Below are 15,692 nucleotides of genomic sequence, written 5' to 3'. Positions count from 1 at the left end.
CCCCCGCCGGTGGCAGGAAGCCGGCGACACAATGGTGTAGCACTTCCCAAGGTTCTCTTCGTTTTTATAACCTGCAAATCCTTTTCACTTCGAAGTTGGACATTTTATTTCAGAAATAAAAGATATTTATAATCCAATTATTAGGGCTGGGGCGCCCATTCCAGAGAACCTCAGTGGGTCTTTTCGGGCCCTGCTCTGTACGTGACCCCACAGGGTGCACTCCGTGGCCAGCTGCCCGGGTCACGCCTCTGTCCCAGTTACCTCATCAAAAGGCTTGGTGATGCTGGTCTCTAACTGCCAGTCCAGCGTCCTCCACACCTTCAGGCTGCGGTCATCAGCCTGCGAGGCGATGTATTTACCAACGGGGTCCCAAGTCAACCCTTTCACCAAGCCAGAATGACCTCTGAGAGTAGCTAGAATTTCTGTGAAGGAAAAAAGTGAAAGAAATTTGGACAGGTGTTACCCTAGGGGAAAACAAGGCTTGCACACCGAGCATAGGAGCTGCAGTCCACGGGCCATGGGACAGATATCTGAGCAGGGACTTCAGGGGTCCACCTGGGCTTGCCCCCAGCCGGGCACAGAGCCCCTAACGTGATCTCCACCAAGGCAAACACGGCTTGGAGAAGGCAGGCACTGTGGTTTCCCTCCGCTCCAGCTACCACTGGTAGGTTGAGGCCATGCACACCCCCAGAGGAGCAAGCAGCTGGGGGTCCAGCTGGCGGCTGTGCCCCCGTGCCTTGTCTGCAGCAGGCAGTCCTGTGTAGGGCTGCCCTCCCTAGCCGGAAGTCTATGCCCACCTGGGCTATGGCACTGGTCCTTCCGAGGCGTGCCTGATAACGTACAGGCCTAACGGTTCAGGGCGCAGTTGTGGGCAGAGGGAGCCTTTTGGACTTCATGCTGAAAACAAGGCGCGCATGGAAAGACTGCTTACAGATCTCTAGGGCAAACGCTACGCCAGTCTAAAGCTGTCCCTGCCGTGGCCAGACCAAGTGTCCCCATGCATGCAGGTGGCTTTGAAAGAGTAAAGGCGACTTGGATCCAAGTCCCTGATGAATTTTAGCCCGCGAGGAGAGACTCTCCAAATACAGCCTAGACACACGGGCGGTGTCTCACTAGTTACGAACTGCAGGACTCTGCCAGGCATGCCATCTGTTGTGACATAAACACAATGAGTAAGAACATTCGTCTTCTGCAAAACTGGGCACGTGTCGGCCCACATCTGCTCAAGGACTTCAGAGACGGCAGCTGAGCGGAGGCCAGAGCTCGGGATGGGAGGTGCGTGCAGCCCGTGGGAACCCCGGGTCCCCAGTGCCAGTTGCCCAGTCGCCGCCCTCCAGAGCTGAGGCACACTTGTCAGCGCTCGATTACTATTTCCACTTTTCAAACCTTAATCAAAAGTAATGATAAAGAAAACAGAACTGAGGTATTGCCTAGACATATAAATTCTACACTTGCTGCCACCAAGGGGGAGGGGACAAAGCCCGGCGCCTAGCAGCCGGCGGTGCCCCTGGGGGCAGCCTGTTTCCACCCTGGACCACTCGGAGAAGACCCAGACCTGGGAACTTCACGGCGTTCCAGATGACGACAGTGTTATCCACGCTGCACGAGGCTAACCAGGCGTCATGGGGCGACCACGCTACATCCATCACATCTGGAAGACAGAGGGCTGACGGTGAGCTCTTCACCAGCACAGACGACGGTGAATGTGGCTACTCAATACCCAGTCTCCTAGCTGGGCAGCTGTTCCTGGGATTCTCATGTCTGAGGTCACTTGACCTGAGACTATCATAGGCTTCGTCTTTAATCTGAAATTATGCCCCAGTAACGTTTTTCTTTCCTTTTTTAAAAATTTAATATTATTATTTTTTATACATCCGATCGCTATACATCATTTGGCTTGTAAAGAGGATTTACACACGAAGTACACCTCAGACCAGTCCAGTTTGGAATCCTGTACACGTCATCACCAACCTTGCCTGTCTAGCCCTCATCTCCCCTCTACCCCCTCCCACCCCTCCCACCAGCAGCGTTTCTCAGATGCTCACCCACAGCAAAGCACCTCGCTGGTCTCAGCACCCCACTCCTTTCACAGCTGCAGTGACTACGGGTGGGGCTGAGCACGTGGGCACCACGTGGCATCACATGGCGGTGGACACACCATGCCCGCACACCTCGGGGGCCTACGGCCTCAGGCATGCTCCTCAACCCTGCCAGCTTGCTTGTCCAAGAGCAACCGGGCACACTGCAGAGCCCTCTGAGGACGAGACAAGGCAGGGACTGCGCTTAGCAGGACGCCTGCGCGCAAGTCAGGCAGGACACAAACGAGGGTTGCCAGCCAAGGAAACATTAAGTCCTTTTCAAGGCCTCCTGCCGCTCACTAACTGGATCTCATCTCCAAGATCCTGCACAGAAGACCCCGGCCCCACAGGACCTCTGGTCGGAATTATCAAGCTCAGTTATTAGAGGGTCAGTTTCTCATGTGTAAAAAGCACAATAAAAACCAAGAGCCTGTCTTCATGGGGCCACTGTGAGGCTGAAGTGTGGGAAGCTGCTGTAGCCCAGTGCCAGGCACATGCCACGGCACGGACAAAGGCCAGCCACGAGGGTGAGGACAACTGTGCCCATCTGGCCGTCTAGGTGTAAAGCGTGTGCGTCTATTTCCTGACCTCAGGGCCTGGCGCAGTGCTAGGTGTGTGGAAGAATGCCTGGTGAGCTGAAGGGAAAAATCGGCAGCAAGTGAACAGGTAATCTAGTCTCTTTTTCCACAGATTTTTCTTTAAAGAGGTGTAAGAAAGGATTCGAAGTCTCTGTTGCATTTTTGCTATGTATACAAATCTCTGGTGGCAGCTTGGCAGAGTTTCTCCCGTCATATCGCACGGCAGTTCCCGCCGCGCACACCCCAGGAGCCGCTTCGCACTCTCCTAGCCTACGATGTCATGGCCTCTTCTCTTCTGCCCTGCGCGCTATGTCCTTGAGAGCATTCGCCAACATCAACAGACCTAAGGTAATGTGGATCACTGGCTGGGTCCCAGCTTCTCATGCTAACTGACCCACGTGTGCAGTCACGTTCTACACTGAATGCTCTGACCTGGGTCTCAGGGTAGGAATCCTGGGCAGAGTATCCGACCGTCTTCATAGGTATAGATTCTCCTAACCTGGCAGACTGTTTTTCAAAGGCCTCTGAGACTTCAGATTTCTACAGGTAAAGTCTCAGAGGCCTTTGAAACGTCAATTTCAAAACTCTCTTCCTAGGAATAATAATGATAATAATCTGAAAAAAAAATGATGAAAGCTATTAGATGATGATGATGTGGACTGTAATGTCTTTATCCTGACCGATATGCATGGTAATCACGCTGGAAATGTCATACACTGTAAAGATATATGTGATTCGATGTAATATAATAAAAAAGATTATGATAATAATAAATAAAATTAAATCAAAGCAAAACAAAAAATACTTCTCTCACTAGGCACAGCCACTGCGGCACAACGGTAGGACAGTGCCCTGTGAGACCGGGGCCTGTGGCTGACCGTGGGTTCGGATACTCAGGTGGGCTTGAAAACGCTCTGGGTATGCAGGCCGGTGCCTAGGACCCTGAGAAGCTGGGGAGCTGGAGACCTATCAAGGGTGCTTCTCCTCTTCCCTTGTGCGCATGAGTATGCACGCTACCCTAACACGCACGAGTATGCACGCGCTATCCTAACAGAAACACTTCCTTGGTGGGCCAGCCAGCCAGCGTGGTGGCTAAGGCAGCTGGATCCCACATGGCTGACTGTGTTGTTTGAGCCCCAGACTCGGTGGCTTGGAAAGCACACAGGGTGCATGCGTGTGCCAAAAATCCCGAGAGGAGAGTGGAGAAGGGACTGCAGCATGACCATCCCCACTGAGGGCGTGGTTTTCCACTTTCCCTCTGTTTCTGTCTCCACTGAGTACACATGCCCTGTAGTAAAACTAAACAAACAAACAAAAACTTAATTAATTAGTGGGACCAGCAGATGGTTATATCGCTGGACTCCCACATGGCAGACAGCAGTACAAGTCCCGGACCAGGGACTTGAAACTCATGCTAGGCACATGTGCATGCATGCCCAAAATCCCGAGAGGAGAATGGAAGAAAAGGGATTGCTGTGTGGCCACCCCACGGAGGGTGATTTCTTGCTTTCTGTCTCTCCAGTAAGCACAAGTGCCTTACAGCAAAAACTCTCTCTAAAAAAAGTTATTATTTAATTTTACTTATTACTATTCTTTTTTTAGTTTGACCAGAGGCACAGAGAGAGGGAAAGTGAGAAAGCGAGCCACCAGGTCCAGAACTCTAACTGTGGCCAGCCACGTGGGAGCCCAGCACTTTAACCACGCCACCTGCCAGCCTCAGACACTTACTTCTAACTGTCTAGGCTTTTCTTCCATCTTCCCAATCAAATAAACCAAACACACACTTCTCAGACTTCGCTTTCTTATTCATTTATTCCTGCTTTTCCATTGATTTTTCTTCTTGAACGGTGCTGCCCACAATTGCTACCAGGCCAGCGAATTAGAAGGGGCAGGCACCCCAGCTGGAAGTGGCCAACCCTCTGTGCTTGGTAGTGAAGACTCACGGGCGCTCATGGGTGGTGGGGACAGAAGGCAGGTGACAGTCCAGCCTGAGCCTCAGGCAGTCCTCTTATATAGCCCAGCCCAGCTTGAACACCCTCACAGATGAGTGCCATGTCTAAAGAGGCCCAACTAAACCTCCTACGAACAGCTGTGGAACAAAGGCAAACAGTCTCACTGTTCTCAAGCAATTAACACGATGTTCCTGTCCCAGCTTTCACCACGTAGCCTCCCTCCACGGTCATCAAGACACAGTTACCTCCTTTATACTGTCTATAGGGCACTGGAGCCGATGCTTCCTAACCCTCTTGCCCCTGCCCGGCTTCCCCTGGAGCGCCAGGCTCCTTTCCACCAGCTTCTTGGCACTTCCTTCCCTACCCCTTATAAACCCAGCACATCCTACGCTGAACTGGTACCCTCTCAGCCTGTGGTCCTGGTCTCAGGAGAGGACACCTCTGACTATCGAAGAACCTAGCCCCAAATCTGCTCTCCCCACCCCTGCGCCCTGTCCTGTGTAGTCCCCAGTCGGCTCCTCCTCTTCACCCCAGTTATCACAGACCTAGTTTAGAGCCTTGCAGTTTTTATCTCGAACACTGGAACAACCTCACTTCTCACAGGGCTGTCAGGAAGATCTCTCACGAGTCAAGGTTTTAACAGCTTGCTGCCTCTTACGTGGTAAGAGACACCGTCATAGCAGGGGACTCGGGCCTTCTGTGACCTGACCCTGCACACTCTTATTGCCCTGGCCTCCTGGGTGAAGCTCACCATTCACAGCAAGCCTTTCTCAAGTCTGCGGTCCCCACGGCCGGAAAGCCCCCCAGTGCCCTTCTGGGCTAGAGCACCACCTGCTGAGATAAGCCTGCTGCACGCACTCTGGTGCCCTAGGACCTGGCTGAATGTGCAGCTCAGACAGGGCCCAGCCGAGGCTGCTCCCTCCTCAGTTGAAGTCTGTGAACTGTGCCTCTCTAGTCTATTTAAAACATTTTGGAAATATACTTAAGGTCAAGGTGAAAAATATTTCACAGGGACTTGTGGGCTGGTTTCTGGGGAATAAATAAAGTGTGCTTACAGACTGAGTGATCCACTGATGAAGGTACTGATTCAGATCAGCAGGATAAACAGCAGAACGTGGGGAGGTCTACATTAAAGATATAAACACACACCCCATGAGGGCAGGAGTGGGGCACTGAATGCAGCTGCAGGCAGGCAGTGGAGACGGTGACTACAGACCCTGAGGGACAGGCAGGGTGTGACCGACGGTGGTGGGGAGGGTGAGCCCAGGCACAGGGCTGCTTTAAGGACCCAAGAGTCCCACGAGGGATGTGGAGAAGCTGCTGCTCATCTGAGGCAGCCGCTTGGGGCCCACCCACCCCAACAGGCTGCCCCACTCACCGCCTGAGTGACTCCGGAGGATGGAGACACACCGCCACTGCTCCACATTGGCAAGCTTACCACTGGAGCCGAACACGGTGCTGGGCCCGATGTACCTGTGTGAGAGAGACGTCAGAGAGGCACGCGCGGAGTGCTGCGGGGCGGCACAGGGATGTCCCTGCAGCACGGCCTAGCGAGGCAGACAGGACAGAGCAGAATGGACAAGGGCCCGAGAGCGCTGGTGTCGAACGCAAGGGGCTGACTAGGTCGGTTAAGGCCCACGCGCTCGATGGGATACTACACAGCCCTACGTGACGTGCACGGGCGAGTTCACGGTTCACTGCTGAGTGCGAGGGGCAGGCCACAGGGAACCTAGCTGTGCACAATACGCTACCTCTTACGCAGAGGAAAACAGACAACAGGAACATCGTGTACACACGGACAGGTTAGAAAGACACACACCTAAAAACACTTTAAAAAAAACGAGGCTGGCAGGTGGCGTGGTGGTTAAGGTGCTGGACTCCCACATGGCTGACCGTGGTTCTAGTCCCAGACCTGGTGGCTTGCTTTCTCACTTACCTGCGCACTCTCTGTCTCTCTCTGATCAAATTAAAAAATAATGATAATAATAATAATAAAATAAATAGTTCTTTTAAAGTATCAAAAAAAATGAAAACTTTTAGACTTTTGGGGGAAAACCCCACAATATCAGCCATGGCTTTCTTTTACTTTTCTTTCTTTTTTTGCCATACTGCGCCATAGTGCATGTGTACTCAGTAGAGAGACAAAGAGATAGGGGAAGTGAGAAGTCAACCCTCCCAAGGGAGATAACCACACTGCAATCCCTTCTCCATTCTCTTTTAAGGATTTTGGGCACAAATGCCCGGCATGATTTTCAGTTTCAGGGCTCAAATGGCAGACAACCGAGGCACCTTAACCACCAAGCCACCTCGTGTTCCCAACTGTGGCTTTCTTTAGTGGTAGATGAGATATTTTTCCTTTTCCTTTTAGTTTTCCAAAGTTTATATTAAATGTCATCTACATTTAGTACTGAAAGTAGCAAAATCAGCGGTATTTTTTAGTCTCCTTATAATGAATCAAGATGCCCTGTCTTAACATTTGAGGCACAAACCCACAGAGCCATGGAACTAAATCCTTCAGACCAATCCCTGCTGGGGCCTGGTTGAGGTGGTGCTGACACTCACTCAGAGCCCCGTGAGCGCCCTCCCCTCTCGTAGAGCCCTTTCCACAGGAAGAGGTCGCAGAGGCAGCTGGTGGGCAGAGAACAGCACACCTCCACTCCCAACGCCACAGCCCAAGGAGCAACCCTGGCTGAGCAGTGGTTCAGGACTGGGTTCCAGCCTGCCTGACCCAGAGTCACTGGGAGCCCATTATGGGACAGAGCCTCAGGACCCACCTTGAAAGACTCTTTGTCTAGGGGTAAAGAGAGAGACCATTTTCCAGGTGACGGGCAGTTCATTTTGGGTGCAGAGCCAGAGCTGCACCAGGTTGAGGCTGAGAACGAGGTGAATGGCAAAGAGGGCAGGCTCTGGGTCTCCTGGTCCTGGTCCCATCAGAGCACCTCAATTTTTAGCTCTTTTGTACATTGAACTTCCAGGTGAACCCACATCCGTCCCCCCTTTGCGTTTCACGTGGAAGCCCTGTAGCCCTGTGAGGGGCAGCCGACCAGGTCACTGGGCAGGGTGGTGACCTCCTGACTCCCCATCAGGCTCCATCTGCTCCTGACCTACAGGTACTTCCTGTTACCTATGAAGTCGGAGCTCTAGGGGCTTCAGTGACGGGGTGGGAAAGGTGACTTTGATAAAGACCAGCAAAGCGTCTAAAAACAAAGTGTGAAGAAAGGAAAATGATGCTTACGTAGCCCGCTTCCACACCATAATCAGTTTGTCATCTCCCCCAGAAGCTAAATACATCCCACTGTTTGACCACCGCACACAGTTCACACACGCTGGGAAGAAAAAAAACAAGGTGATGAAAATCCAGTAGTCACGCCCATTTGCTTATGCAGAATTTGGCACGATGTAAGGTTTTTACAATCCAATCTATCTCACCTATTTAAGGCACCTACTGGGTGGCAGCCCAGGAAACGGTTCGGTGTAAGCACTAACCGACTGGTGCTGGGATAACCAGTGACCACAATCCGGGAACTTTTAGTGCTCAGTGAGATAGTCACTAGGAAGGTTATTTCCAAAAAAGCTGACAAGTGGTAGCTACATCTCATCCTTTCACAAGGGCTGTCTATTGAGGAGACGTATTTTGCAGTAGGGATTAGTCTCCAAATGAAAGCATGTGCTAAAAAGGCCGAGATACCTTTTTTAGAACTTTCCAGGAGTATAAAACTCTGATTTCATCCCACTGGTCAGAGCAGACCTTTTAAATGCATATTTCCCATACCTGTCTGGATTGCATATTAACGATGCTACACCTCTCAGCTCTGTTGAACAGAATCCCCACTGCCCAGGCTCCTGCTGGGTCGGAGCACTCACAGCTCAGCCTTCGGGAGACCGAGATACGAAGGGTTCTACCAAGGCTGCAGCCACGGCATGGCCTGTGAGTAACGTGTGTGTCAGGTCCAAGGACGCCGAGGGACACTCTGGGTGGACAAGAACCCGCAGAGCAAAGGGGCTGACGTCCAAAGGCCAGGAGTTGCTAATGGAGCATCTCAGGAGTGGATGCTAAGGAACTACACCAGGAATGGGACCCGCAGCTCCTTCCATCACTGAAGAAGGTGCTGGTAGAGGCCCTTGGAGTGACGCAGTGCCAGCCTGAGATGTTTGGACGCACCGTCTCTTATGTACCCTTCCCCAGAGCCCTACTGTATCCAGGTCGCTGGTCCCAAAGCCCCATGGAATCAGGCAGTAACGACTCATGAGCAGGAAATCACCAGAGGTACCTGCAGACTGTCCAAAGATGGTTCTGTGGGCGGGCCGAGTCTTCTGCCGAATAACTCACCCAGGTGTGCAGCCAACATCTGTGCCTTCAGACAGCAGGCCGAGGGGAGTTACCGCCGCACGGGGCCTTAGCTTTCTAATTACAAACACATGTGCTAACCTTGGGCACTCTGCCAACACGCAAAGCCTGCAAAGGGCCACTCTGTAATACCTAAGTGATTGTCCATCTGGCAAAGCATCTTGGGAATATTTTCATCCTTCTCGTCATCCTCTTGGAGGACTGGAGACATATTCCAGATCACAACCTTCCCAGAATCCTGCCCTGGAAAGAAGAAGCAGACATAAGTCAATGTGCAAGAGTAGGAATCTGGTATTGGTAGATAATATTAACGACGAGAAGCCATTACTTAGCTTCTATAAACAAACCGACTAGATCTAAGGGACTGAATGTGAACTACTGAAGTAGTTACAGGAATTATAAGCAAAAAAAAAAAAAAAGTGCTCATGGGGACAAAAATGTGTGGATTTCGCAGTAAGCTGAGGTCAACGTGATTCATTAAAAGGACTCTGGACCAAAAATCAGGAGGGGACTGAGCTTTGGTGCAACCTCTAACACAGGTCCACCGAGAGCCGGTAAAAGGCCCCCATCCCTGGTCAGGACTCGGACCCCACGGCTGTGAAACGAAAAGGATGGGAAGTCGACATCCCCATGCCCTTGCAGGTCTGTGCATGTGCACCCCAGAGAGCAAGGAGAGCACTCTGCTGGGTTTCCCTCCCCGACAAGGTGCTGCCGGAATCCACTGCCCTTCCGGAGCAGACTGGACACTTGGAAAATCGAGTTTAAAATGTGCCTTGAGGACTGGTAGGTGGAGTGGTGGCTGAGGTGCTGGACTCCCACATGGTGGACTGCGGTTTGAGTCCTGGATCCGGTGGCTTGCTTTCTCACTTTCCCTCTCTCTCTTCTTGTATGTATGAGTCTCTCTCTGATCAAATTAAAATAATAATGAATACAATTAATAAATGTGCCCTGAACACAGGAGAATGGGCTCACTACCTTAGGTGCCCTTTGCAGTCACCTTCGATGGGAAATCAACCAGCAGAGGGACTGAGTGTTCCTGTGGCTGTAAGCAGATGTACCTCTCTGTTGAAAAATGTCCCCATGCATTTTAACACTGATGTCTTTCTAAACTTTCCATCGCTAGTAGCTAACTAACGAAAGCCCACCGTCTCGTTGCAGGGAAGTGTGACTGAGATCTCCTCCTGGCCGGTATGTAGGATAACGTTCTGAACAGCTCTCCCAGACCTCACTCTCTGTGAACGCGGAGCAACCCTGTCCACTACCTGTCCCCACACCCCACGAGCCCGACACTCACATGTGAGAAGCTCGTGGCTGCAGGCTCCTCTTATAGCATGCAGAAGGAGAGAAAGACCTTCTTGCCCCCAGCTTCTCCGCACTCCCTCCGTGTTCTCTGCCTCCAGACAGCAGGGTCTGCAGCCAACCCACCCTGGCCCTGGACTTTCCAGGTGCGGTCAGGGAGGCTGGCCAAGGCCCTGCTCTGGGGAGAAGCTGCTTGGGTGGGGTGGGCCCTGTGGGATGCTGTACTGTGCACCGTGTACACAACTAGGTGTACTGGCATGAGAAACGGCTCTGTCCTTCGGCACACGCGTGTTACTCCATCACAGACGATGCTGGCTCAGCCACACTGACAGCATCACAGGTCACACCCTGAATGCTGGGGCACCCTAACCTGCCCACAGGGTGCTTTCTAACGCAGTGGAAGTCTTCTGACCACACCCAGGGCCTCACAGCTCCATGACTTAGTCCTTTCACCACCTTCTCCCCCTTGTATAGTCCTTGCCTGAGGCAGGGTCTTGTCCATGGGACCACCTACGGTTCTCCATGCTCAGTACGCTTAGGCATGGAGATGGAAATTAATTTTAATATCCTCTCAATAAACAGGAACTAGAATGACTGACTTATTACCAAAATGTTTATCAAGAGCATACCGCAGCCAAAAAAGGACTTAGTGCTGTCAGATAACAGATTGTAACCGTACACTATAAGCTGGGTCTCACCCACACAAAAACAGTGAGTCCTTCCTCTCCAGCTAAGTGGACGGGAGAGGCAGAGCGAGGTGGCTGGGCTGTGTGCCGCTCCTCCTTATCCGCAGACATACCTTGTCCTCCAGTTGCGAACTTGGTCCCGTCAGGGTGAATATCAACTGAAAAAATCGGCTTGCCTGGAATCAAAGGAAAACAAACACTTAACATCTAATTTGGCTTTTCTTCATTGGAGGAGGGCAATAGATTTTTTTTAAAAATTGTTTTTAATTTGCCAGAAGGCACATGTGCTTGCTAGGAGGAGACAGAAAGACGGAGCGTGAAGAAGCACGCCTGTGGGGCACGGCCATGCTACAATCCCTTCTCTTCCATCTCCCCCTCTTTTCAGGGTCTGGGGCAGGCATGCACACACACGGCACGTTTTTCTAGCTGTCAGGTCTAAGACTTGAACTGTGTAGTCGGTCGTGTAGAGTCCAGCCATGTGAACCGCATGCCACTGGCTGGCCTGGATTCCAATCTAAGTAGTGTCTCTACCAACCACACCTACCACAAAGCGAGGCTGGAGGGGCCTGAAGGCAGTGCAGCAGCAATGTGACACCCCGTCGGCAGGCCCCGTGGGAGGTTCTGGGTCCGTGTCTAGGATTCCTCAGCACATCGGGCACGTGTGTGCCCACATGCTGGGATGGCCAGATGCTGGGGTGACAGTGCTGTGGAGACCCTATTATGGGTATTTGTCTGTCTCTTTGGCTCATGGATGAAAGAAACAAAGAAACTTAATAAAAAAAAAAATTAAAAAAAAAAAAAAGCTGCACATTACCCCTGGTTACAGGTGGAATGATCTAATAATTTCAGTTAACGTCTAAACTGTCAGAAGCCTCTTCACACAGCACGAGAGAGCTGCCAGCCCAACGCTGGGACAAAGCAGTTGGTGACTGGGATGACTGAGCTGCAGCACGGAGCACTGCTCCCCTCACCACACCTCTGTCTCCCGAAGCCCACAGACGGCTTGCTCTCTTGGCATCTCTACTGTTGAACCTCCTCCATGCCCAATCAGACCTTCGATTCCTGCAGGGGAAAGTTTCTGGGAGCCCCACAGTGCACAGTGTAGGCCCAGGTCCATGCCAGGAACCCACGACACTGGCAGGATGGACCAGATTTGCAAAAGTTACATAAATGTATGAAACCCACCGGACTGTGGAAGGCAATCCTGGGGCCCTTGTGCCTGGTGGAAGCTCTGAGGCTACCTGGTCTGCTTCTGGGCCAAAGGTACAGAGCTACACGTGGCATGTCACTGCTGCTGTTAAGCTCATCACTGCACCTCAGACTCTAGTCATGCCTGCTAAGTGGCAGCTTGGTAATATCTGCACAGAGATGTATTCGATGCATGATGACGAATAAACTTAGGCAAGAGTGGTCGCCGAGTCTCTCTCTCTCTTTTTTAAATTTTTAGAGATTTTTGCCATAGAGCGCATGTCCTCGCCAGAGACAGACAGAGGAAATGTTAGAAATCACCCTCCGGGGGGGATGGCCATGTTGTAATTTCTTCTCCATTTTCTCCTTGGGACTCTGGGCACGCATGCACATGTGCCCAGTGTGATTTTCAAGCTGCTGAGTCCGGAACTAGAACTGTGGTAGATCATGTGGGAGTCCAGTGACTTCCCCACTATGCTACCTGCTGGCCCCTGCTGCCAAGTCTCTTAATCAAGGATGTTGTCTCAAGAGGCAGTGTGGCTAACTGGGACGAGGGTCACCAGTCTAGACTCACACGGCAAGTACAATGGGGCCAGGTCAACTGGTGGCCGCCTGTGAAGTATAAAGACCTGCCAGGGCTCCCATGCTGGTACCCAAAGGCAGTGCCCGGCACAGCCCCTGGTGGCACCAGGCTCACGGGACGGCTGCAGCTGAGCAGTCAAGCCTGTATTGCTGCAGGACAGGGCAAGCTGTACTCTCGTGCAATGGTTCCTACATTGGTAGTGGAGGAAACAGCTGTGCAAGGGCATTAGTGAGCAGGTGTGCAAATACAAACACCTTGATTTGTCTCAGTGAACCAGTAGGAACCTTTAAATGCTTAGAAACTGGAACCAGCAAATGGAGTATTGGTTTCATCGCTCAACTCCCACCTAGTAGACCACGGTTCGAGTTCCAGGCCAGGTGGTCTAAAACTCATGCTGGGTATATGTGTGTGTGTGCCCGAAATCCCGAGGGGAAAATGGAGGAGAGGGACTGCAACATAGCCATACCCCTAGGGGGTGATTTCTCGCTGGCTCTCTGTTGAGCACATGCGCCCTATAGCAAAAATCTCTCTAAAAAAAATAGTTTGGAAATCATACTATGTTATGCCATCTCTACTACTTACTGGACATTAGAACAATGAAAGTTTCTACAACAGGCCCTGTCACGGTGCTGCAGGCCAGCCTAGCCCCTGAGGCCCCTCAGCCACCTCCAAGGCCACACACAAGAGCCAGACCTCTACCCAGGCTGGTCACGTCCAGCCAAGCGGCTGCCGACCACCTTCCTGGAGCACGTGCATGAGCTCAAAGCTGCCCCACGCGCACAGGAGAGTCAGCCGTGGCCTGTTGTGAGCTCTCCTGAGGTTCTGAGACCAGCCCAGCGGTAGATGTACGGGGAGGGGGGGTAGGGCGGTGAGGCGAGAGAGCCTGCAAGCTGGTCTTCCTTCAGAACCTGTATGGGGTGGGCCCTGATGAGGCTCATCTTAAACTTCAGGAGTAGAATCCTGGAAAACATACAGAGGGCGGCACTGAGAGGACAGGTGAGAAGGACGAGGCGTGCTCAACCTGCGGCCACCTTGTCTGCGTACCCAGGCCCAGCATGCCATGCCCACTGGGGCTGCGAGAAGTGCTTCACAGGAAAGCCTCTAAAACAAGGCCCTTTGGGCCACAGGCCTGGCCTCGGCCACAGATGCTGCTGCTCCAATGGCTGAAGAAGCTGCCAAGCTCTGAGCGCCGAGCCTGAGGCCGAGCCTGAGGCTGGGAGCCTAGCTCCACCCCACAGGGCAGCAGCGAATGAGCACCAGGAAGTCCCCTCAAATCCAGGAGCGCTGACCTTTCCAAGTACGGTAAGGACAGCAGTGAGGAGAGATTAGGCCTCCTGGGGAAGCCACAGCAGGCCGGCCCCCAGAGGAGCCACGTGGGGGCCTGCCCAGGAGCTGTGCCTTCCTGGAGCCAGCTCTAACACTCCCCAGCCCGTGGCATGCTGTCTGTCTTCACAACCTGCAGGTGGCATACCCCAGGTATTCTCCAAGTCTCACGACACCCTCCAGGGCGGAGGAAACTGAGGCACACAGAGGCTAGAAAACTTGCCCACGGCTAGGCAGCTATTTGGTAGAGCAAGGTGCGCTGCCCTTCCAGGCGGAGCTGCCCGAGACCTGGAATGAGAACACACGGAGGGCACCGGAGCTGCTACAGCGGGAGGGAGGGCGGGCACATGCAAGGACAGCATGGCAGGCACGCCAGGTTCTGACAACCTGGAGAGGGTCCTTGGACCACTGTGCTGAACACCGGCACTCCGTCAGGGCCCCCGTGAGCACCTCTCCCAGGCCCCGCCCTGTGGCATTCCCTCTCCTTGAATCAGGGCTGGCCCTGTGACTGCCTTAACAGGATGACAGACGCAATGCTGCCCAGCTCCAAGCAGAGGCCCAAAGGTCCGGCCTTTCAATGTGTGCTCTCTAGAGAAATCCACCTGCCATCTGGGAAGCCCAGCGGAGACCACCAAACTGGCCACATGGAGAGTGTCCCGGAGTCCAGAAAACAGTGAGAGTAAGGCTAGAACAAGGCCAGGGGAGGCGTTCCAGCCCCTGCTGCTTGGCCCTTCCTGGTAGATTCCACAGAGCTAAGCTGAGCTGAACTGGCTAAGCCTTGCTCAGTTGCAGAATTATAAGCAAATGATAAAACAGTTATTGCTTAAAGCCAGTAAGTGTTGGGGTAATCTGTCACAGAGCAGCAAGTAACTCAGAATGCTTAAGCCAACTTGAGCTGGGTATTTGTCATTTTAATAAAAAAAATTCTAGGTGACAGCAGCAGTCCTGACTGGGGTCAGGGAAGAACATCTACTGGGCTCCTGGAGTGCTTTGCAGTTCAGTCGTTATAACCTGGGGTTATAGTTATATGGGTCCCCTCAAGAAGCACATCAGAAAAACTTACCTGCAGGCCAGAGGCCATCTGACTGCCTAGAGCCCACATGGGCTGAGCCGTGCCCTCAGGCCACATCCACCAGCTGCATCAACTGGGTGTTTTCTCACTCAGGTGCATTAGTGGGTGTTCACTGGCTGTCTGGCATCGGGTTGAGCAATTAGACAGGGAGACAGACGTGGCATGGTCATTGCCCCCGGCAAGCTCTCAGAATTAGCCATAACCTAAGAACCTCACTTGTAAACGTCATGGATGGGCGAATACACAGGTAGAAAGCCACTCAACTCAGGCAGAGAGTGGGGTGGAGTAGGGGAACGAATGGCAGGCCGAGGGCGCATGGCATGGAGAAGTCGCCTGATGTGACATGTGGAACAGAGCAGAGGGCTCAGAGTTTTCTCCAAAGGTACCCGTGAAGCGGGAAACTCAAGGTCAGCTTTACATTTTTGGCTCTACAACCTCTGTGTCAAAGGTGGGGTGGGGAGGCAGGAATGGGGCTGGGAGCAGGTCTGGGTTTTAGCATTGAACTCCCTGGGATGAATCTTTGGCCCTGCCGCTTGCTTTACAGCCTTGAGTAACGGATTTGATCTCCTTAATCCTGAAGGCCAC

The 15,692-nt window shown here is 52.5% G+C and overlaps 1 protein-coding gene across 1 annotated transcript in view; it reads right to left on the bottom strand.

Moving 5' to 3' along the window:
* The window catches only part of HIRA (histone cell cycle regulator), a 66,746-nt gene extending 51,410 nt beyond the window's left edge, over positions 1-15,336 (bottom strand). Inside the window, exons 1-7 of the mRNA XM_006150424.1 lie at positions 15,324-15,336; positions 11,055-11,117; positions 9,089-9,199; positions 7,844-7,934; positions 5,987-6,081; positions 1,556-1,651; positions 262-422 (exon numbers count right to left, since the gene is read on the bottom strand). Coding sequence (XP_006150486.1) covers positions 262-422; positions 1,556-1,651; positions 5,987-6,081; positions 7,844-7,934; positions 9,089-9,199; positions 11,055-11,117; positions 15,324-15,336 — 630 coding nt within the window. The remainder of the gene's footprint in view (positions 1-261; positions 423-1,555; positions 1,652-5,986; positions 6,082-7,843; positions 7,935-9,088; positions 9,200-11,054; positions 11,118-15,323) is intronic.
* Between the last annotated feature and the right edge of the window lie 356 nt (positions 15,337-15,692).

This window comes from Tupaia chinensis, unplaced genomic scaffold (genome assembly GCF_000334495.1).
Source record: "Tupaia chinensis unplaced genomic scaffold, TupChi_1.0 Scaffold000287_1, whole genome shotgun sequence".
NCBI classification, from domain to species: Eukaryota; Metazoa; Chordata; class Mammalia; order Scandentia; family Tupaiidae; genus Tupaia; species Tupaia belangeri.
The sequence above is the reverse complement of the archived record's forward strand: the minus strand, read 5'-3'. Positions and strand labels throughout refer to the sequence as shown.